Source organism: Xiphophorus couchianus, chromosome 11 (genome assembly GCF_001444195.1).
Source record: "Xiphophorus couchianus chromosome 11, X_couchianus-1.0, whole genome shotgun sequence".
Classification (NCBI taxonomy): domain Eukaryota; kingdom Metazoa; phylum Chordata; class Actinopteri; order Cyprinodontiformes; family Poeciliidae; genus Xiphophorus; species Xiphophorus couchianus.
In genome coordinates, this window is record NC_040238.1 from 31,472,068 (window position 1) to 31,495,848 (window position 23,781).

The 23,781-nt window shown below is 36.5% G+C and overlaps 1 protein-coding gene across 4 annotated transcripts; it reads right to left on the reverse strand.

Moving 5' to 3' along the window:
• Window positions 1–140: 140 nt before the first annotated feature.
• ccdc15 (coiled-coil domain containing 15) lies at window positions 141–23,571 on the reverse strand. Of its 4 annotated transcripts, none has more exons than XM_028030929.1 (10): window positions 22,621–23,571; window positions 21,223–21,372; window positions 18,656–18,766; window positions 17,928–18,044; window positions 17,704–17,805; window positions 9,823–9,942; window positions 9,642–9,745; window positions 6,867–7,088; window positions 3,788–3,936; window positions 141–309 (listed from the first exon to the last, which is right to left on the reverse strand). In XM_028030929.1, exons 1-10 carry the CDS (start codon window positions 22,792–22,794, stop codon window positions 275–277), a joined length of 1,284 nt encoding a protein of 427 aa, XP_027886730.1. In that variant the 5' UTR covers window positions 22,795–23,571; the 3' UTR covers window positions 141–274. The 4 variants fall into 4 exon arrangements, with proteins under 4 accessions (XP_027886730.1, XP_027886731.1, XP_027886728.1 ...); XM_028030930.1 differs by lacking the exon at window positions 141–309 and adding an exon at window positions 319–2,167 and having other exon boundaries at window positions 22,621–23,570; XM_028030927.1 differs by lacking the exon at window positions 141–309 and adding an exon at window positions 2,915–3,710 and having other exon boundaries at window positions 22,621–23,569.
• Between the last annotated feature and the right edge of the window lie 210 nt (window positions 23,572–23,781).

Consider the following 23,781-nt stretch of genomic DNA (forward strand, 5'->3'; position numbering starts at 1 on the left):
AGCTAATTTTACAAATAATCAAGCCACATTCCTAACAATGTTTTAAACGAGTGATGTACCTGCTTACCAATATTAAACATAGTCATCAAAAAGAAACGGATCTATCATTGTAGATCCAAAACATGACAAGGGTTTTGTAAATTTGCTTTATTCAAACAATCATACAGTTGACAAATGGCAAACATTGACAGATTGTTTTTGGGGGTTTTTCCAGCAAGAACAGAATTTGGTCACTCATTGGAATCAATTAGATTTGGGTTCACCCTGGTCTGTCTTAGTAAAAATCACAGAAAATAGTCCCATTTAGTACTAAAAGAAAGAAAGAAAGAAGGAAGCATGATTAGTAAAAGATGGATTATATATTGTCTATAACATTTTACATTAAGATTTTGATATAGTACCCACAATTTCCATCAATTAAAAACATAACTGCAAATGTTTTATAATACTTTGAAGGAAAACACCAGTAGTGGATGTGTGTGCAATAGTAAATATATCATTCTTGTGAAAGGAAAAGCTAAAAAAAAGGTTAAATGTTCTTAGTAGTAGCAGCTGAAGAGCTGAGGTCTGTTGGTGGTCCACCATTCTGTCTTAGTTCCTCTTGGCACACACTCAAGGTGTCAAACATTTTTAGAGATTTTGGTGGTTATGGATGTGTTAGTAGTAGATTTGCAGATGGCCACAGCTACTAAATTGGAGATTAGACTTGATAAAGAAAGTATCTTGAGATGCTTTGCATGTTGGTGCATAATCCTGCAATCAGAAGATGGGTAAACTGAGCTCAAAAGGAAGTGAAAAAGATCTGCAAAAATATTCTGTAGCTTTCAAGAGATGCTAAAGTAGCACAAAGTGAACTAAAAGGTATTCTCCACACCATTTCACCACCAGCAGCCTGAATCAGTAATGCAAGAAAAGATGGATCTATGAGTTCCGGTTGTTCAAGCCAAATTGCAACTAAATGTTGCAACTGAAATTGATACTGCAATCTGGTATTACCTTAAGGGTAGAGATGGTGTAAATTGCAGCTACAGTTCTTTGGTTCTTAGCTAAAACAAATGGCACCCGGTGTAGTCATCTGATTCAAGGTTCAATGTAGGCTTTCACTAACTTTCACTAACCCCCATTCTGTAAAAATGACCCAAACCAGCAGGATGGAGGGTTTAAGTCAGTGACTCGTCACCTTAATGGTCCTCACATTTGGATTACCGTACTGTTATTTAAAACTTGTAAGCATGATCAGAAGTGAATAAGCATTTTGTTAGAGAGATAAGTCTTCAAGAAACAAAAGAAGTTACTCAGGAATCTGTATCAACGTTCCTCACACCTTGGTTGTAAAAAGTGGTCATTCAAGCTGTTACCTTTGCATAATTTCTTTTTAGTCTGCCCACTTTTCTTTCACATTTCTTATGCACTTTAATTAATAAATGAAACAATTTTACACAATCTATTCATGGTTGCAGCAAAGAAAAATGGTTATATCTCTCCCTTACCATAAACTCATTGCTCTTTTGGTTTGAGCAATACAGAATTGTAATAAATAAAAAAGTTAAATTAGGCTATAGTTACTATTTTGAAAGCAAAATTGTATGAATGAGAAAAGATATGATTGGATAGTAAGAACCATTTCCTGAGAGCAAAATAGTTAGTTTTGACAAGAACTGAACTGAGGAAATGACAGTTTCAATTGGCCATTATATGGTAAATGACTTGCCGTACTTAGTTGGGAGCAAAGGCAAACATTTTCTGCCAAGTTTCTTCCTCAGTCTGATGCTCAGATCCACAGCATGGTACTTTAATTCTTGTGCAATCCAATTTGGACCATTTATTACAAGAAATAATGAGATTTTAATTGGGATAAATTAAACTACATGTAAACCAGGGCTGCACAGTGGCGCAGTTGGTAGCACTGTTGAATTACAGCAGATTCCAGGGTAATGGTCTTTCTGCATGGAGTTTGCATGTTCTCCCTGTGCGTGGTGGGTTCTCTCCAGGTACTCCGGCTTCCTCCCACAGCCCAAAAGCATGACTATTAGGTTGATGGGTCTCTCTAAGTTCTTCTTAGGTGTGAGTGTGTGCATACATGGCTGTTTGCCGTGTCTGACTCTGTGTTGTCCTGCAATGGACTGGCGACCTGTCTAGGGTGACCCCGCCTCTCACCCGTAGACCCCTGGAGATAGGCATCAGGAATGGACAGATATGTAAAACATTTTGAACTGAACCGCTGTTTGTCCTCAGTAAGATTCTGCCAGATTAATTTGGTATGTATTGGCACGGTGTAATTACTTTGAGATTGAAGAGGAAAAACATGTTTCATTATATTAATAACACATCACTCTCAAGTTTTCACCTGGATCCTGTCTTGTCCAACCAGTTTTGTTGGAGATTTTTGGAACTAAAACTGTGGATGACATATTTGAAATGATTCAAAACTACATTCAAATTATTAAAATAAAATAGTAAAACACTGAAAAAGTCAGTAGCTTTCATAACCTGGATGGATATTTCTTACTGTTGCATTTGAAGGGCTTTGCTAAAATTGAGTTTTAGTCCAAATTTTTTTATCATCTGCTTATTCAGTGCACAAGTTAATGCATCAAAACTTCAAATTATTGTTGCTGATTAAATCAGAAGCTGTTCATTTATTTCAAAAAGTGCTTCAATTACAATTCATGTTGATGTGAAACAGCAATATTTACCCAAGTACAAATGTTGTTTGTTCTACTAAAATGTTTAAATTTTTTGTGGCAGTGTATTGAGAATTTTTTTGGTGCCAAATATGAAATATATTGTCAGTGAAGAAATTAGCCTCTAACGATAATAATAATAATAATAATAATAATAATAATAAAAGAAATATGGAGAAATAAACAGTGCTATAAACAGTGAGGTAAAGAAATAAGCATAAAATATCAAATATATTTTTCATTATAACTTTAATAAACACTTATGTTTAGGATCTGAAAAAAGCCATTTGTAAGGCACTATATAAAGCCTTAAAGAAACACTATAACTGACTATATCTATATAATCTGACTATATCAGGACAATTCTGTCTGGCAGAGTGGTATCGATTCTGAAATCTCATAGAAACTAATAGATAGTGAGGGAAACGTGAGATTTTATTTTTTAATACTTCTTTAAAAAAACAGCAGAGCAGAAAGTCAATTCTTGCAAAATCCACCCGACAACAATGAGTGAAATTCAAGTTAACAGATACTTATTTCCTGATTGGTTACTGACATTGTAAAATTATGTCAATAATTACATGTGCAATGTTCCCATATACACAGAATTCATAGTTTGCAATAAATACAGTAAGAAAAAATGTTAACAAAATGCAAACAGAGAAAAATATTTATTATACCTAATCCAGAAAAGTATTGCTTAAATTGTTAGAAAGTTGCGTTTGAGCTGGATTAGAACCTTAACAAAGAGTAATGGGGATAATAATTAATCCAATCAGGGTGCTATTAAAATCACTGGGAATGTTAAATTGGCCAGGTAATTTGGTGACAACAAGCAGCCAAATTCACCCTAAAGAAAATATGTGTGAAAAGTACTACAGCATGTCTTCTAATGATGCAACCACTTAAAGTCTAAATAAATATCTGACAAAAAATGAGAGCGGGACGCCAGTTCCTTCAGAAAATGCAGTTTCCATTACTGTAAGTCCAAATTCACCAGTGCTAACTGCAGAGCTTTAGCATACGCTGTGGAGGAGAGAAGCATTTCAGACAGCAGTTCACAGGCCATATGTGTGCATAGGTATAAAGGGTGCTGTTAGTACCTCTGGGGTTGTTGTGGAAGATGCAGTTGTTGGCGCAAGTGTCGGGGTGGGAATCCCAAAAAGAGGAGGCACAGCAGCAGAGAGTAGGAAGCTCCAGCTTCATCTGAGACAAACGCTCCTTCATCTGAGCTCTCAGAGCCTCGACAAACCTGCAGAGAGTCACGTACAGGTTATTATTCAGCTTAGAAATGCTTACAGGCTGCTTTCTGTTAACTGCAAGCAGCAATTTGGCTGTTTGCACATTAAAACGGATGAAGATTAAACATTCATGTTGAAGCATCTGAAAAAAAGGATTGTATGGCTGCAACTAACAGTTATTTTAGTTATTAATTAATTGATTGTTCTATCAATTAATCAATTATTTGTATAAAAAAAAGGCAACTTTTTATTATGTATTTTTATACATTAGAAATACATAAAAAGGGGGCGTGCTGTGGTGGCACAGGGGGTTAGCACGCCCCACGTTTGGAGGCCTTAGTCTTCGATTCCCGGTCCCGACGCCCTTTGCCGCATGTCTTCCCGTCTTCCCCTCTCCTCACCCTCCTTCCTGTCTGCCTACTGTCGCAAAAATACAAGCCACTAGCGCCGCAAAAACTCTTCGGAGAAAAAAATGGAGAAAAAAAAAGAAGAAAGAAATACATAAAAAGATGTAAATAAACAAATGATTCAATTCCTTTTATAAATAAGAAAATAGACATTTTATTGCATAAATGAAATAACAGCATCTTTTTAGTGAACGCTTGATCATTTGTAGCAAAGGACGCATCAACAACCCTTTCTGATTGTCTTATCAACATAGTGTAGGGCTGATATGTTGATAATTTTTGGATTAACCCAGATTAATTGGATAGAAAAAGGTGCTTAATAGATTATTATTTTTTTCTTACAGAATTTGAATCAGGTGATCCAGGCCTGGGCGTTGCTTGATTTTGTTATTAGAAAAATTAATCATCAAAAAAATAATAATTAAATTTTTTTTTAAATTTTATAATTTATTCCATATTGAAAGCGTCTCTGTTGCTCACTCTGTTGCTCAGAGAGTTTCACTGGCGGAGCAAATTTATTCCTAAAAGATAAGTTTATAGTTTATGCATTTAAAGCTGGGAGAGTGGACCAATCTCACAGCTGACGCCTCTGCTTGTTGCCTCACTGCTTGATCTCTTAAGTGTACCTCAGTGCGGATCACACGCCTTCTTTCACACAAACTGGACACAAGCTGACCTGTATGGATATTTGCATAAACCCCCTGCGTGGAATTATTTTTCTTTGACGAACTCAAAGTAAGAGTTTAAAACCCACCGTGTTAGCTCTGGTTGCGCAACTCTATGTGAACCACAGGAATAACTTATAGAGTGGTGAGAAGATTTATCTTTGTGAACAAAGAATTATGTGGGGGGTTTACATCTTAACATGCTGCCCAGCGTATGGCTCTGTCTTCCCTGTTAAGTTTATGTATGGTCCCGGTTGGCCGGTGCGTTAGTGGTTAACGAATCACCACTAACCACTCATCATGCAGGAGCAGCCCTGTGAGGAGTTTACACGCTTTCCTCGTAGTCACGCTTCACGCTGCTTTTATATTATTATTTTTTTAATATTATTTTTTCAGTTACACGATGCATCAAACCATATCAAATGCTTTGTTCACTTAGTCAGCCAGAGTTAATGCTCGCGGAGATCTGACAAACTCGTCCCACAAACTTGAGCAACCAAGGTAGTTTCTGTGGCCCTTAATAAAAACTCAACAGACACAAAATAGAAGAGCTACTAAAGCCACATTAGCAGCATTGAATTAAATCTCTCGTTTGCTATGCATCGCTGCACAGTGCAATGGATTTAACTCATCATGCAGGGCCGTCCAAGGCAGTATGAGGCCTTGAACAGAATTTGACTTAGGGGTCCCTTTTGCTGCTAAAAACATCAGCACCTCTAACAGTTTCTGTGTTAGATTTAGTGAAATCTGGGACTACTGTAGTTTAATTGGAAAACCTAAAAAGCAATAAATTATAATTGCAGTTTACTAAAATGTATTTGTGAACAAACAGACCTAAAACTCAAAGATTAAACTCATAGCATCAGACTGCAGCTATGGTAACAAAACAATTTAACTATGAATATTGTTCTTTGAACTTTTACGAAGTAAACTTGCCAGCTTCTTAAAATCTTACATTTAAATGTTAAACAATTTAAAATATTTTAATTTATGTATTCTGAAACCATTAAATCAAATTTATCAGCATTGATAATCTCAATAAATAAACGTTACATTTATATATCTGTGGTCTGTGTAAAAATATTAGCATTTATGGGCCCCTGAAACCTTGGGGGGCCTGATGGAGCCTCTGACTTAACAAATGTATAAATAATTGATATTCATTTTAATTGTATTTTTTGATTTGTTGTTTTAAGACTAGTTGTGGGTTTAAGTAGCATTTCACTGGCAATGTTTTCCCGTAGCATAAAATTACACAGTAATATTTACTATTCCTGTCTACTTAACATCTTTTAATACAAAAACACAGTAGACAGCCTCGGCGCCCTGACCACTGGGCTTAGCAAGTTTTCTGGGGGAAACCATGCATTTAATTACTTTTTCAAATAAAAAAAAATACTTGTATTGCCTAAAATGCAGTGCTAAGGAAATCCTTCAATGAATTTGAACCAAGTAAAGCTAAAACTATGCCACCAGAGGAATTTTGGATAAAACATATTTACAGACAAAGGTGTTTTCATCTTAAATGCTATACACACACACATATATAAATTACTAAATTAAAGATTGTGTTCTTATAAGTACACATTTTTTTTGTAAACTTAACTTATTTTATAAGCATTATAGCAAAAGGTTCATATATGAAACATTCCTAATAAAATCAGTCCATAACATCAGGGACCTCCTTTATATTTTAACTAGAACTCAATTTTTCTTGAGATCTTTGCTTGGCTCTGGGAGTCGAGAATGATAATTGACTAATCTCTGAGTAATTGAGCTACAGTATGCTCACTGCTACACAGATTGACATATTTCTACAACTTCATCAGAGTCAGAATGAGTCAGTAGGTCATACATCAGTTAGATTACCTCGCAGAGTCTTTCCACTTGTCATTGTTTTTCTCCTTCTCCTCCCTTTTCCTCCTCAGCAGCTGCAGAGCTCTCTCCTTCTCTTCCTCCTCCTCCAGTGCTAGCTGCTCCAGAACCTGCCGTTCTCGCTCCTCCAGCCTCTGCCTGGCCTCTACAAGCGTCCGAGCTCTCTCTAATTTCATCTCCTCGTCCTGACGAAGCTTTTCTTTCTCTGCTTTGATCCTTAAATGACAAAATAAAAAATCTGACCAAGAATTCTTTTTCCCTTCTGTGAAGCACTATAAAAAGAAATTTCAGCTGCGAGCAGCCTCGTGCAGCCCTCGCAGCTCAGCGCCGCTCCGGCCTATTGGCCACCGTGGGGGTTCCAGCCACCGCAGAAGCTCTCGCACAGTTTCCAGAGCCGCAGCCTGCTCGCCACTGCAGAAGCTATCGACCGTTCACAGTAAAATATGACACTTCCTGTTCTGAGGGGGCGGGGCTTAGATGACATCATAATATGATGATATAGGATGGTCAGGCATCCCACCAGGATCACTCATGCAAAGTTTGGTCCAGAAGCTATCGACCGTTCACAGTAAAATATGAGACTTCCTGTTGTCAGGGGGCGTGGCCTAACTGATGTCATCATTTGACCATTGGATATTGTAGGACACCCGATGGCGATCAATCACTGAAAGTTTGGTATCTCTGTGTGTTTCTGTGCAGGATATATAACAGTTTCGTGTTTCATGGCGAGTAGGTGAACTTTGACCCCTGGTAATCCCCCATCAGCATGCTCATACACTCACCATTTTGATAACTTTTAATTGGCCATGCCTTGTGATCAGACTGACCAAGTTTGAAGCCGATCAATCGAAATCCCTAGGAGGAGTTCGATCAAATACGAAGGCAGTCATACAAATGGAACAGATACAGAGTTACATTCACCATCCAGCGCTGGGCCACACTTAGTTCACCTTATGGATGCAACCAAGTGAGGCAAACATTGTAGCGCGAGTTTAGCTTTTATTCTTCTCTGGCAATCTGTACCCACACTAAATGGTAGTTTCAGTCTGTTTATGTATGACTGGCGACAGTCACACATAAACATGGTTATGTAAGCTGCAGCGTGTGTGTGTAAGCAGATCAAATAGATAGAGGAAAATACATAATCCATAACAAGATGAAAGGTTAGTTAGGTACTTAGGATCTTGTAATTTGTTAGCAGAGGAACAGAGTGGGTTTAGACCAGGGTAGCCCAAACATTTTGAGACCAAGATCTTCTTTTTCTCTCATCAGCCAGCTGAGATCTACCTCATGACATGAAGACATAAAAACTGTAAATGAAATTCTGTTGAATTATTTTACATGCAAATATACATCAGTTATAGCAGAAATATTAAAGTGATAGAAAACCTAATGCAGTAACTTCCTCATTGAAATTCTGACACTGGGAGGAGGTTACTTGTTTCTCAGAGTAAAAAGCAAACCTGAGGCCAGCAGGTGTCAGTCAGTTATGATAGATCTGAAATTTGATTTGATGACCTCAAATGAGAAATTTTAGACTGATAAGAGGAACCAAAGAGCACAGTTAAGTTAAAAGTACATCTTATGAAGTTGCAATATTTTTCCTCCAACAACAGGTTCCAGAGGTGTTACCTTAAGCCAGATGTTGGACAGGATTTTATTTCAATGTCCTTTGTGAATGCTAGCGCCTCATTTTCAACAGTGGAACTGTGCAGGTTGAAAAAGCTTGTCGTTTTGGAGAAAATCTCATCAACATCAATATTTCCATTAAATAAGATATGAAAATAAATAGTATGTTTGATAGAGGAAAAGCCTCTCAGACTCTGTGCTCTAAGCAAGATGCCAGAAACAATTAGAAAATGTATTTAATTTCACATAATTCTTGTGGTAGGAGCCATTTGTTTATTAAATACTTCATGAAACATATTTGTCCTATTTGATGTTTGTTGTGTGTAACGTATACTCACAAAAGAATGAGTTAATTAGTCCAATTTTGTAGTTTATTGAATGTTCAGAAATTACAGCGGCTGTAATGCGCCACAGCAAAGGTAAACAAACATAAAATAACCTGAGTCAAATATTGTTGTGTCCTGGAATATGAGATCTATACTGAGTTGTGTTTCAATTATCACAGTTTATTTCGAAGGCCTGAAACTTTAGAAAATGGAATTTTTTTGTTTAAAGAATATTTATGTCCATCCGCTTGTTTGTTTTTATTGTTTATGTTTTTATTGTGTCTTGTAAGCCCATGTGGGCTGGGCGCTTGTAAAAGGGTGTATGACATATGAAAATAAAGACTATCTAAAAATCTATGAATTATTTATTAGAAAAAAATAAATGATTTGAATAAGAGTGACTTAAATTTGTTGTGTTAAACATACTTAATGAATCAAGTTATAAAAACTTACTAAATTGAGTTGGATAAACTTTATGAATGAGTTGGATGATTGTAATATATTGAGTTGGATAAACTTAGTAAACTGAGTTGGTCAGATATAGGATACAAAACTGGCATTGAACTCAATTGTTTCAAGTAAAATCAAAGTAAAATATTCCTTTAAGTTAAAGCTTTGCAACTTTTAAGATAATTGAACACAAAAAAGTAAATTGTCATCACTAAACTAAAGGATTAAGTGAGATTAATGTAAATAAGTCGATAAGATGAACTACAGCCCAAAAACACTTTTTAGAGTGAGATCTATCAACAATATTGTTGGATGAAAACTGTAGCAGAAAGTGATGCAGGAAGATCAGTGGTAGTCTGGTCACCTTGCAGTCCTCTTCAGGTGTTTCCTGAGCAGTTGGTTCTCCTTCACCTGCTCCCGTTCAGTGTTCATGACCAGGCGGCGGTGCTTCAGGAACTGAGACTGACGCTACAGAGAAAGACAGAGTCAGCTGCGAAATTTTAGCCAAACAGGAGAAAAACAAGTAAAATCTGATCTTAATCCACCTGCTTTTTCACTTTTTCTTCATCCGTCATTGGCCAGAGAAACTTTGGGACTTCTAGGCTCGTATTAGAACCGTGATCAAAGAGTGAATTATTCGGATTCAACAGGGTGTGTCCGCTGACCTTAAACATACGAAAGCGTTATTAGGGACACAACAACCTGCAAAAGTATTCACATCCACATTTTGTCATTTTACAACAATCTTGGGTGTACTTTATTAAGATTATTGTGGAACATAAAAATGGCATAAAATGTAAATATTTTATGCAAATCTAAAAAACGGGGCATGAATTTGTATTTTGTAACTTCTACAATAATACGGCACAAACAATAAAAAATACAAATCTTTCTCTAATATAGTTCCTACTAGTTTTCTCTTTTTAAAACTCTTCACTTTTCCAGAATGAAAGTTTCAGATTTCTGTTAAATTTAAACTATTTTTAGTGCAAACATGTACAGTATTGACTTGGGCACTTGTGTGTCCAGAGAGACAACTTGAACAAGAAGGTATGGTCACATTGAATCAAAGAAAGAAAGAGAGGGAGAGGGAGATAGAAAAAGAAAGAAAGAAAGATTTTTATTTTTATTTTTAACACCACATTTATTTTTCAATAAAAATACATTTTGACAGCATTTAGTTCATTCTTTCATGCAAACATTGAATTGAAAACTAGCTTTCTATCAACCACATTATTAAAACACCACAAAGAGAAAAATTCCATTAAGTTGTACATCAATGAAAAGAACATAAATTCTGCTTTTACTCTATGTTTTACCATCAGAATAAACATCCTGTCGACATTTTCCCCCAAAACACTATTTAGTTTATTTCTTCTACTAATATAAATGGAAATTGCGCCTGTCCAATAAGAAAATTTAACAAATTCCACTTACTAGATTCCTTTTTTGTATAACCTGCACTGAATATAAACGCTACTTCAGACCAATAAGACACCACATTTTTTAAAAACATCTTCTAACAAGAAAAACAATGGTGAAAGTCTTTTACACTCAAGAAACATGTGAAAAATAGTTTCTACTTCTTCACAAAAAGGACATAGTTCATTTAAATCTTTTCTAAATTTAACTATAAAACTGTTAACACTTATAGCACCGTGCAAAATCCTCCACTGAAGGTCGCTTACCCTCTTACTCAAAGGGGGCTTATAAAAAACTCTCCATATTGGTTTCTGATTATCCCCGACTTTAAACCTGTCTCTCCAAACAGTATCAGTTTTTCCACTTAATTGTTTCTTATTCAATCCTTGAACAACCAGTTTATACAAACATTTTCCAATCAACATACAAAAAATAAAATCTTTTTGAGCGATCAAGAGATGGCCCGTCAATTCTGAGAAATCAATGTTCAGTCCCATTTCTGGAAACGGATCTGTAGAATCAGAGAGTTCTTCTCCATTAAAAAAGTCCACCAGCATCTGCTTTTCATCCAAAGTCAATTTTCCAAGCCAGAGATCTAAAATAGCCCTCATGACTCAAATCGATTTCAATCCAAGCAAAGAAGCTGTCGCCTCTGTGTTTTGAAGTCCTGGTCCAGCCGTCTCCACAATGTGTCTTAATTTTATAACTTTTTCCTGCAGCAGTCTTCTTGACCATCCGACTCTATCTTCTAACGCCAAACGTGCTTCAAATATTAAAGGTTCCTCTAGAAGCCAAAACAAAGATACAGTTGGTTCCAGTCTTTTCCACTCAAAAATTGTCCATGTTCTAAACAAACTTTTATAAAACATTGGCATTTCATACAACAATAACATTTTACAATTTAACAAAAACAAAGAAACATCTAAACCAAGACCTCCTACTCTTTTCAAAATAATACTTGTTATTGGCTTCCACAAAATATCCTCCTCCCTCCCCATGAGATATTTCTGAATAAACTGTAACCTAAACACAGCAGGTCTGCTCTCTAGATGGACCAATCCTTGTCCACCCTCCTCTTTAGGTAAGAAAAGCACAGCCTGGGAGACCCAATGTTTGTCATCCCAAAAAAACTTAATCATACAAAATTGAATTCTATTTAGTAATCCAACAGGTGGCACCAAACATGCTAACTTGTGCCACAATAAAGAAGCAATTAAATTATTTATAATGAGCACTCTCCCTCTATAAGACATCTGCGGTAGCAACCATCTCCATTTCGCTAACCTTCCCTCCACTTTCTCCATCACTCCCTCCCAGTTCTTTTTTTCTGTGTCCTCATCTCCCAAATATACACCAAAATATTTCAAACCCCCTCTTTTCCATTTTAAACCTCCTGGAAGTTGAGGAAGCCCACTAAACCGGCTTCCTATAGCCAGAGCTTCACTTTTAGCCCAGTTGACACGAGCAGCTGACAATTTACAAAATAACTCAACAATTCTACCTAAATTATTCACTTCTTCTTGATTTTTAACAATAATAATGACATCATCAGCATACGCTGATAAAGTAAAAGACACATTACAACTTGGAAAAACCAGTCCCTCAATATTTGACCTGATTTTCTTTAACAGTGGTTCAATAGACAGAGCATATAACATTGCAGACAAAGAACAACCTTGTCGAACACCTCTTGTGACTTTAAAAGGTTTACATAAACAGCCATTAATTTTCAGTACACTCTCAATGTTCTCATATAGAACCATAATCTTGGCAATAAAACTAGAGTCGAGACCAAACCTTTCCAACACCCTCCACAGGTACTGGTGCTCGACTCTGTCAAAAGCCTTTTCCTGGTATAAAGAAACTAAACCAGCGTTGCATCCCAATGATCTGGAGACGTCCAAAATATCTATAATAAGGGAAATATTATCAAACATCGATCTGCCAGGGACACAGTAAGTTTGCGTTTGATGAACAACCTGCTCCATCACCTTTTTCAGTCTGTTTGCCAGCACCTTTGACAACAGTTTATAGTCTGTACACAACAGAGAAACAGGTCGCCAGTTCTTAATCTCCAGGAGATCACCTTTCTTTGGTAGCAATGTGAGAACTGCTCTCCTGCAGCTCTGAGGTAGAAATCCTTCAACAAAACTCTTCTCAAAAACCTCCAAGAGGTCAATCCAGAGTTCAGCAGAACGCTCTGTAAAATTCACTGGGAAGTCCATCGATGCCAGGTGCTTTCCCACCTTCCATAATTTGCAGAGCAGCATGAATCTCCTCCAAAGTTATGGGCTCTCCCAACTCCTTGGCAAAATCAACATAAACTCTTGGAAGATCACTGCAGAAGTCGTTGAAACTGTCTTCATCCTCGCTGTATAGATCTGCATAGAAATCCGCTGCTCTCCGCCTAATGTCACTGTCTGCAGTCAAAAGAACATCTGCATTTGATTTCAAACCATGCATAAACTTGCTCTATCCTTGTTTCTTTTCCAAAGAGAAGAAAAACTTTATCGGCGCGTCCATTAAAGCAACTTTCTGAAATCTGCATCGAACCAGCGCTCCCTGTGTTCTTGAGCCCAGCAAATCAGCTAAAGCAGCTTTTTTCGACTTGAGGTTCTCAAAAAGACCTCGATCTCCTGTGGATTGTGCAGAAACCTGTAACTCCACTATTTCAATCTCCAGATCTCTAATAGATTTTGTTAAACTAGATGAAACATTGACAGTGTACTGTTGACAAAGTTCTTTAATTTCAATTTTCCCCCGATCCCACCACTGCCCTAAAGATGCAAAATCCTCTTTTCTAGTTTTGTGCATCCTCCAGAATGAAATAAACGTTTCCTTAAAATTGGTATCCAATAATAAAGCAGTGTTAAAATGCCAATAAGCAGATTTATGTCTGATATTGGCAATAAACGCACTACAAGAAACCAAAGCATGATCTGAAAAACTTACAGGATGGATACTACAGTCTTGAAAAATTCCAAAATTATGTCTAAAACTATATATTCTATCCAACCTAGCTGCAGAAAAAGAATGGTCTGTGTTTCAAGCCCATGTATATTGTATTTTATGAGTGTGCATTTCTCTCCAAATATCAACCAATGAAAATAAATCAATCAAATGTTCTAAGAACGTTGTCAAAGCTGGATGAGGTTCAAAATGATTCCTATCCAATTGATCATTTTCTGTACAGTTAAAATCTCCACCCAAAAAAAGAAAATCATCCGTGTCACACTTACACAAAACATCTTTAAGTTCATGTAACAAACAAATCCTCCCTACTCTTGTATTGGGAGCATAAATATTTACAAACACAATATTAAAACGCTCATATTTTGCTTTCACCACCATTAATCTACCCTTGATTACTTCTTCACACTGATAAGATGGTAGGTAGAAAATCTTTCGAAAACAGAATTGCAACTCCCCCACTGGCCTGGTTTAAATGACTCAAAATAATTTCTCCTCCCCATTCCCTCCTCCAACCTATTTCATTTACACAATCACTGTGTGTTTCCTGTACCATTAACACATTTATATGTTTTAAATTCATCAATTCAAACACACTGATTCTCTTCTTCGCATCTCTGGCTCCATTCAGATTTAAAGTAGAAACTCTGAAGTGGCTCATTATCAGAGATGGGAGAAAAAACACTAAAAGAAAAAACAGACATTTAAACGTCAAACTCATCGTTGTTGTTGAATTCTTGCTTAAGTTTTCCGATTAATTTTTTTTAACCGGTAAACTTCTTTATCATTGTTTCCCCCTTTTCTTTTATTGTTCAACTGAGATCTCACATGCATGAAAAAAAGTTTCTTGTCAGGAAAAAAATCCTCTACTTTTACATTTTTCATATTCTTAGTAACTTTTAAAAAATGTTTTATATTTATCACACCATAACCTTTCCTTTGTTGACTTTGAACAATGGATTTGCAAGATGAGGCCAAACTATCTTCAGTCCAACCTTCATCTTCACCTTCCTCTTCTTCATCTAAATTACTTTCTGACTCTAGAACTTTTCCAGAACATTCTAATTCCGTATCTCTGTCATCATTTTCCGTTTGAGAACCAATAATACTTTCAGACAATTTCCTTTTTTGAGAAAATTCCAAGCCATCTTCCTCTGGTGTCTGACTGCAGCCCTCATCTTCCATTTCCTCAGGATCTGTTTCCCCCTGAAGAGACTTTAGGAAACTCGGACTCTGTCCCTCCTCACTGTTACCTTCCTGCCTTTCCTGTGAATCGTCCACCGTTTGACTTTTCAGGATTTGTTCTCCGTCCTCTAACGCACACATCTCTTGTACTTCTCTTTCCCTGTGATTGTTTTTTTCAGGCGTTTGCCCTTCCGTTTCTACTGTCACTACACTCCTTGAGTCTGAAACTTCAGCTTGATCTGTCAATTTTTCACTTTCTTTATTTTGAGTTTGCACTGAATTATCAGGAGGGAGATTTTTTCCAGGACACACCCGAACCAAGTGACCAACTTCCCCGCAACCAAAACACACCAATGTGCCCGAGTTTTCATAAATGGCATAATCAAACTCGTCCACTCGCACATTAAGAACTAAGTTAAGTTCTTCATTCTTTTTATTCAGGATCATGAGGACCTGTCTTCTGTGTGAAACAACGTGCTTCAACTGCGGTGATTTACAACCCGACGGCATTTTCCTAATCGCGGAAACAATTTTCCCATGTCGTGACAGCTCTCTCACCAACAATTCATCACTGATAAACGGCGGTATGTACGCAATCGTGACTTTTTTAGCTGGGGTACTCAATGGGGAAACGGACAAAAACACATCGTTCACAACAATGCCTTTTTCAATCACTTTGTTTGCCTTCTCCACGCTGTCAACAAAAATTACCATAGCGCTGTTCATCTGAGCAGCAGATTTAATGCTGCTACAACCTACAACTTCTCCCACCGTCAAACTACATTCCTCCACCGTCATAGTAAGACTATTGGGTATGATCTTCAAATCATGTAAGTTTGGTCAAGTCCATTTCCGGCATTTTGCGCCAAAAGGCCAAAATGCCGGTATAACACACAGAAATGTAACCAAAAAACACGTAATCTAACTCCACAACCACAATATTTAAAGAACAATATCCAAAAAACCCCAATAAAGATAGGGAAAACAAAGTTAGAAAATTCTCAATCTCTCAGTCCACTCACCACACGCTCCTCCACCAACCCCCAGCATGCAATGCGAAAGAAAGAAAGAAAGAAAAAAGATGAATGGTTCATGGATAAAAAACAAACAGATGGCTGACTTTCTCACAGACTGACTGGAAAGATGGCTGGATGTCATCATCTCAAAAAAAAAAGTTAAATCAGATAATTGTGTCTATAATGATAAAATCCAGGCCTAAAGTGGAAGATGAAAAAGAAAGAACATTTAAAAAATATAATAAAAACATTGATAAAAACCCTAAAAGTCCCTCATGTAGAAAACAGTATGAAGAAAAATTCTTTACATATAAATATTTCTCCTTACTGGAAAACACCTGAATAAAATTCCTTTCCAGACCTTTTCCCTGCAGTAGATAAAGCTAATTCAAAACAAAGCACGGGCATGGACTGCCACCTCCTTCTGTTTATCACAGTAGGTTTGAGGAATAGCTGAATTTTAACTTCCTGTGTATTTTTCATGTCCAGATGAACACTTGAGGAAGTGAAACATGAATCTGTTTTGTAAGCTCAGATATAAAAAGAAACTTGCCATAGTTTTACAGTTGTAATTATGCTCTGCTGAGGTTTGGCAGTGAAAATTTGAACTAGGGTAAGCTAAAACTGCAACTCGAGGAGTTCTGGGTAGGATGTGTACAGAAAATGCTAAATGTTTATATTTTTATACTTGTGGCTTATTTGCTGCTCAAACTATGTTGTTCTTTCAGCAAATGTTTTTTTTCTATCTGTATACTCCAGTTTACAACTAATCACATACTTTTATTTACATATTGTACTTATTGCGCATTATTGTTAGACATTATTATAATTATTATACATATTATTTAAATTTTTTACTTTTATTGTATATATTTATATTGATACTTTTATTAGTATTTATTTATTGTTATTGGAGCCTTGCAACAAATGTACATTTTTAAATGTTCATTTGAATGACAATAAAATCTCTCTATGTCTCTGTGTATGTCTAAATTAGTTGATAGTTATTTCAATAATCAGTTCATCACGATTAATCATTTTAGCCCTACTCTCAACTGTTCTCAGCATCTTGCAAAATTATTCATACCTGCTGTGGTTTTTTCAATGTTGCCACATTAACTTCACAGTTAATATATTAGCATTTTATGTCATAAGGAAGCACCATTGTAGAGTGGAATTAAAAGGATAAATGTTTTTTCTTTTTATTTGGAAATTAAAAAGTGAAATATTGTTTGTATTTCACTTGTCTTACTGCAATATTCCTAAATAAAATCCAACCATTTGGAGCCGGCTAACTAGTGGCTAACATGTGAATAGCATGTTAACCGCCTATAAATACAGCAGGTGTGTGGAGGTTTGAATTCTTAAACACACATCATGTTGACAAAGAAATGCAACAGAGGTTTATAACTGAATTAGGTTATAAAACTATATTCCAAGCTTTGAATATCTACAGAAAGCTCTTCAATCCATCATCTGAGAATCAAAACAGCATAGCACAACTGCTATAAGAAGCTAATAGGAAAAAGCCACAATTTTTAGATTATTGCTTTTATTTGTAAAACTAGGCACCGATTCCTTCTACTTCACATTACAAATTGCTTTGTGTTGCTCTCTTAACATAAGGTCCAGATATAATACACTGAAGTTGTGGTTATAATGTGAGAAAACAGGAAAAGGTTTGAGATGTAAGAATACTTTTAAAATTGAAGTTCATGTTTATTGTCTAACACTCACAGATATTAGACAAAATAAAAGTAAATGTATAAAATTGAAGTCTGAAAAAATATAACATGTTTGATTTCACTTCTGCATGTTGAGAAATTCAGTTACCTTCTGCTGAACAAGGGGACATTCATGTTGACTACTAAAGAGAGGAACATCTCTTGTTTCTTGTTCCTCCTCTGTTCTCCACACACAAGCATTAGCAGTCTGCTGGGTGGAGAGACAAATGTTTTTAGTTATTCCTTCAACTTCCAGGAAAAAAAACAAGCAAATATGACCATAGGAAGTGTGCTAAAAAAAAGCAGAACAAAGGTTTAGACACAGACACTCACATGTCTGGTTGGAGAGATGCTCCATCTGCCTCCTGGAAGATTTGACAGCACTTCCTCCCCTTGTGTCAGCCGACAGGCAGCCAGTCTGAGTCTGACCTGCCTCAGCGGCTTACTCAACTGGAAAACAGTAGAAATGAATAATATTCCACATGGCCACATTACCTGATAAGTCACACAAAGGGAAATAGTTTGATCCTTCTGGAGGTCAAAAACACAACAAAAATGCTAACAAAGAAAAAAAGTAATTGTAAACTTGATTGAGATTAAAACATTAACTATTTACCAGCTGAAAGAAATGTATTAGTGCTCCCTGGTGGGTAAACTTCAACATTACAGTTTGCACCCATAAATAACTCAATGTTTATACAGAATCCTGCAGCAACTGCTTAATACTAGATTCAGAGCCTTTTGTTTTCAGACCCGAAACCAAACCGGGGAGAAAATAGCTTCATCAGCCCGGGTTTAGGCAAAGAATAATTAAATTAACTTATCAATAAACTTTTATTTTAGCTGAATAACAAAAGATTTCATTTAGAAGACATTCTTAAAAAATCATTTAAATGTTTTTTTTTTTTTTTACATTTTACTATGCAACAGTGATTTCAGTGATGTTTTCAGTAGAATTTATAATGTGTGGTGCAATAAATAAAAATAAGGGTGTCTCCAATGTCAGCAAGAAATCCATCAGAGCTTTCTGCTTCTCTTATGCTGAGGAACCTTCACCTCACCTCTGGAGAACTGCTCTGTTGTGTAGCAGGTTCTGAGTGGATATGCTCCTCTTCCTTGCACACCTGCTGGGTCAGGATCTGATGATGTGGAGGTCCTCTGCGGGGTATTACCTAGACAAAGACACACATGTCTACCATGAAAAGATCGGTCCATACAGAAAGCTAAACCACATCATGATCTTTTCAGGAAAATGAATGGCTTGTGTGCCATGGTGCAGCTTGCAAACCACACAGGTGTTTTAAGAAACTGGTATTATTAAGAACATACCAATGTAAAACATAATGATGAGCTAACTATTAAGCTACATCTTCTAATAAGAAAAATGTCACTGTTTTAGCTGTTGCAAAAACCTAATTTGTTCTCTCTTTTTTTCCATAGTTTCAGATATAAAAAATGGCTGTGAAAATAACAGCAAGTTGCGGCTAGGTAACGTGCTGGCATTCTGAAACGTTTGTACCTGACAAGAGGAGATGTAAAGAGTGTAGCTGGCCTAAGTGCAATTAAAAGTGATTTTTGTTGTCTGAATATGTCATAAGGGTACCAGTAGGCCTGTCGCGATAAACTGTAAATCAATTAATCGTACGATAAATTAAAACTATCGACGTCATTTTAATTATCGGCTCTTCCGGCCTTTTTCTCTTTCTGTTAATGACAGAATGAAAAAAGGCTCAACTCCAGTGCTCTCCAGTAAAATGAGGACCTCCCCCCCCCTTCCTCATTTCCTTAGTGTAAAGCCCAGCGCACACTACACGATCTTAGAGCTGTCAGCCGATTGTCGGCCCATTTTCAAAACCTGACAGACCACACATTACCCTACAGAAATCTTAGGTATAACGGTTCGATTGGGTTCCTGCGGTGTGGTGTCCAACAATGGGCACAAAATAATGACTACAAGTCCAGTGAACTAATTTTAAAACCAGGCATTAATCAATGCTTTACTACAATCTACCTGCAATGTATGTGGCTAGTGTCAGCGTAAAGTCCTGACTGAATGAAAATCATTATAACCTATTTACGTCACGTTAACGAAGAACAACTGAAAAGTTACCGGGATTATCAACTGTGGTAGCAATTTCGCTCCAACTCCTCCTCTTGTCATTTCTATATTCTTTGTATGTTGAATAAACATTAATGTTGTTTCCACATATCATCTCCAATGTCCGCTGGACTTCGGGTTGCGCTGTGTCAGCTGTTTGGGATTCCCCTCTGTAATTTCCCCTCAGAAAACACAGAGGAGAATCCAGGCTTTCTGATTGGCTACCTGTCACATTCAACAGGCTGCGTTAAGATCCCAGTGGGGAAAACCCTGATTTAGATCAGAGCAGCAACGACGATCTACCGTAACACACCACACAATCTTAGAAAGACCAACGTTCTAAGATTATTGTAAGGGGAAAAATAGGAGCAAAAAATCATGTAGTGTGAACTATTGCATCACGTAGTTGATGTGCCCATCTTCTCTATTTAAATCTAATTATTACTGAAGGGCAACATAATATACAGACTTCATAATCTGCACTGTTGTGGTTGAATGCAGTATTTATTTCCACTTTGGCTTTATGTTGTTTAGTTGTTTTTTTTCCAAGTGAGGTTTTTGTTAATGGAGACTGAGAATCCATTTTATTTTTGCTGTTTTGTTTATTTTGTTTATCAGTTCCAGTGTTAAATATTCTTTTGAAAATAAAGTGTATCTATCTTTGGCAGGAAATTGCATGCATTATTACGTCATTTCCATTAAATCGGTGTAAAAAGGTCTTCAAACAATATTATCGTTTATCGCAATAATTTTTGAGACAATTAATCGTCGAGCAAAATTTGCTATCGTGACAGGCCTAGGTACCAGGAAACTTTACCGGGAACCAGAATTGTTTTCTGGGGCCCATTTTTTACATGCTTTTGCCAGGGAACGATCAGATTATCTAGGACAAAACCGACCACAGAAAAAGTCCGTGGAGATGGGATAAAATATTTGTTTTTAGCCTGAACCTACAGGGAAGGTGGAAAACCTTTCAGATTGGGTGAATTTTCTGAACCTTGTGTTTCACTTTATACTCTTCTGAAGTGATATTTGGTGTGTAATATAACAGACATTTGTACAAGACAATGTACAAGATTTTGAATAACTTCTGCCTTTATGTGAGGGTGAAGTCAGAGAGTTCCTCATGTCATAATGTGTGTTAATTGTGTTAAAATGATTTATAGAATTTGAACAATCTGTTCTCATTTATAGAACACCACATTACACAATGAAAGAATGTAAGACAAAAACATTGAAAAACAAAGACAAAATAAATGAAGACATAAGCTAAACAAGACAAAGCCTGGAAAAGTAAAAAAACAGAAATATGTAGTTAGCAAACATGATGCTGGTTTGAAGGGCTGACGTAACATTGTTCAATATAAAGTGAATCAGGGCTGCAATGCCAATAATAGGTGCAATGCTTTCTGCTTTCTTGTTCTCCTCTGAGCTTTTTACACTCTGTGACCTTCAACACTTTGAACAAATCAGCCCTTTGCTCTTGTCTGCTTTTTTCCAGGACTTCACAGTCAAGTGGGAATACTTTACCAGGGGATGCGAGTGAGGTTGCTGTTGTCGCTTGCACACGTGAGCTTGATGTGCGACTCGTCGTCGCACTTCATCTTGAAACCGCTTCAGGTTGTCTTCATCCTCCCTTTTCTTTTGTGCCTGTCGCTCCTCAGTTAGCAAAGCAAGGGTCTAAAACAAAACAGAGCTCTGAAAACAACAAGACTATCAACCCCTAAAATCTCCATTTACAAAAAATGTAATCAGTACCAACAAAGCTAAAATGTTTTAGAATACGGCTATTAAAAATATCTCAACTTGAATCTCTAAACCAAACTGTTTAGCTTCCATTCATATGTAGTGATTTGTTGAATTAGTACAGTTGAACTATTTTATAGTAGAATCATTGTAGCGAAAAGAACCATAAATAGCCATTTTCGGTGTTCGTCTCACATTACTCTGGAGGAATTTTGAGTAGCTCTTCTTAACTTAAATCATGCTACCAGAGCTGTTATAGAGCAAACTGGCTTCCTCCTGGAAACCACTCCAAACAAGCCTTTCTTTTTCAATTTTTATTTAATACCTTTTGATTGGAGCTCTTGGGTTGTTTTATTGGGATCCCTACTTGTTGGAAGATCGGAGGCTGTCAAATGTTTTCATCTGGTGAATAACATTAAATTCACTAATAATTGTTTGGAAACCATCTTATAACCATTTACAGCTTGATAAATAACACCAATTACTTATATATATATGAGGTTTTGTCTTTCTGCATTATAAAAATGCTCAACAAAAGTGCTAATGACCAATTAGTCAAATGCCTTTTATGTAGGGCTTACTTGCTTTTTTAACTGCTAAATCCAATCCAGCTATTTTTTTTCTTTCAAATTGGATTAAACTACACATCAAAAATCTAGCAAATTATAACAAGAATGTTCGATATATCGGCACCAACATATGTATCAGCCGAATTAGTGATTTTTAACACATGGGTCCAATAAATAAAACTGGGGCTTTGTAAACCACCAATATTCATTTTTACAATGGGCCCCTCTGATACTGGTGGGGGTTTTCACCCAAAGGAGTCGTGATGGTAGAGAAAAATATATATCATTAAAAAATTATAATGGGACGTCACCATTTTGAAAATTTTTAATATTGGTGCGTCCCTAAATTATACGTAAAATATAACCAGCAAAATTAACCCATAGACAAAAGCCAAACAATAAAACTGATATTTTCAATTTTATAATAATTTATAAAATTGTCAAACTTGACGTTTGGGCTAAATTAACAAAATTCCTAATGGCCTGGATAAAAACTATATTAAAAGTAAGGGCTCTATCAAAACAAACGTGACACTTGGCACTACAGTTCATCGCCTTGGTAACGGCTAAATTAAAGCTAACTAGTCGCGGCAGATTTTAAAGCCAAACTTACAGCCGGGTGCTCCAGGAAATCCTGTCCGACTTCCACCCAGGCTCCAACCGCCACCACCGCCTGGTTCCTTTCGGCCAACACTTTACTGGGTCTCGAGTGTCCATGTTGGCTGCTCCTGCTCCCCGAAGATTTAAACCTGCGGTCTGTCGGAACTTTGAAACGGTCAGTACTCATCAGTAACCGAAAACACTGCTGCTTATGTTGACTCCGATTGAATTCAGAAGATTCATTCAACGAGAAACTATTTCGGTGGCTAAATTGACACAAAAAATGAATGCCATTAAGCTTTTAAATTAATGAAAACGATAAAAGACCTGATGTGAGGACAAAAGGAAAATATCTCGGCAGAGGTTTGAATTTCGTTTTAGTGCGGAGTTCAGCAAATACCTCACTGCTGCCTCCATGTGGACAGGAGGAGACAGTGAACGTCTACATAGAGAGGATTTCTGAAACAACTCCCTGTAGAAAACTGTAATACAAAGATTTAATCAAATAAATTGTTTTGTAATTTAAATGCTTTTTTAATGAGTGCACTTCTAGAATACTGAAGCATCTTCTGTTCAACTTAATGTGATTAAAGTTAAACTTCCTAATTTTAACAGCAAAATTATTATTGACTCAAATATAGAGTGAATCTAAGCAATAATTTCAACAATGGCATAAAGACTCTTGGATATTAAGAAGCTTTAAAAACATTACGTATAGATCCAAGTGTGGAGAAGAAGTTAAAATGTGTGGATATGAATTGGCATTTTTAAACTGATGCTACACCTTGCACCATTTTTTGTATTGTGCCTTTCATCTAATGTTTGTTTGATATAAAATTTATCCTAATTTTATTTCAAGTCCAAAGTAAAATGAATATATTTTTAAGTCTGGATGTATTGCCAAGAGGTTGTCATCAGAAGTTCAGATATAAATTTAATACGCATTTATTTTTTATTTTGAATTTTTACTCCACAGGGTTGTTAGGGCAGCAGAGAGAACCATAGGCTGCCCCCTCCCCACTATGGAACAGATTTACACTTCCAGGCTCCACAAGAAAGTTTTGGACATTTTAAATGACTCTTCCAGCTGCTGCCATCAGCCAAGAGATACAGAGCAATAAAAACCAGGACAAATCGCCTAAAAAACTGTTTTTACCCGATGGCAATCATGGCA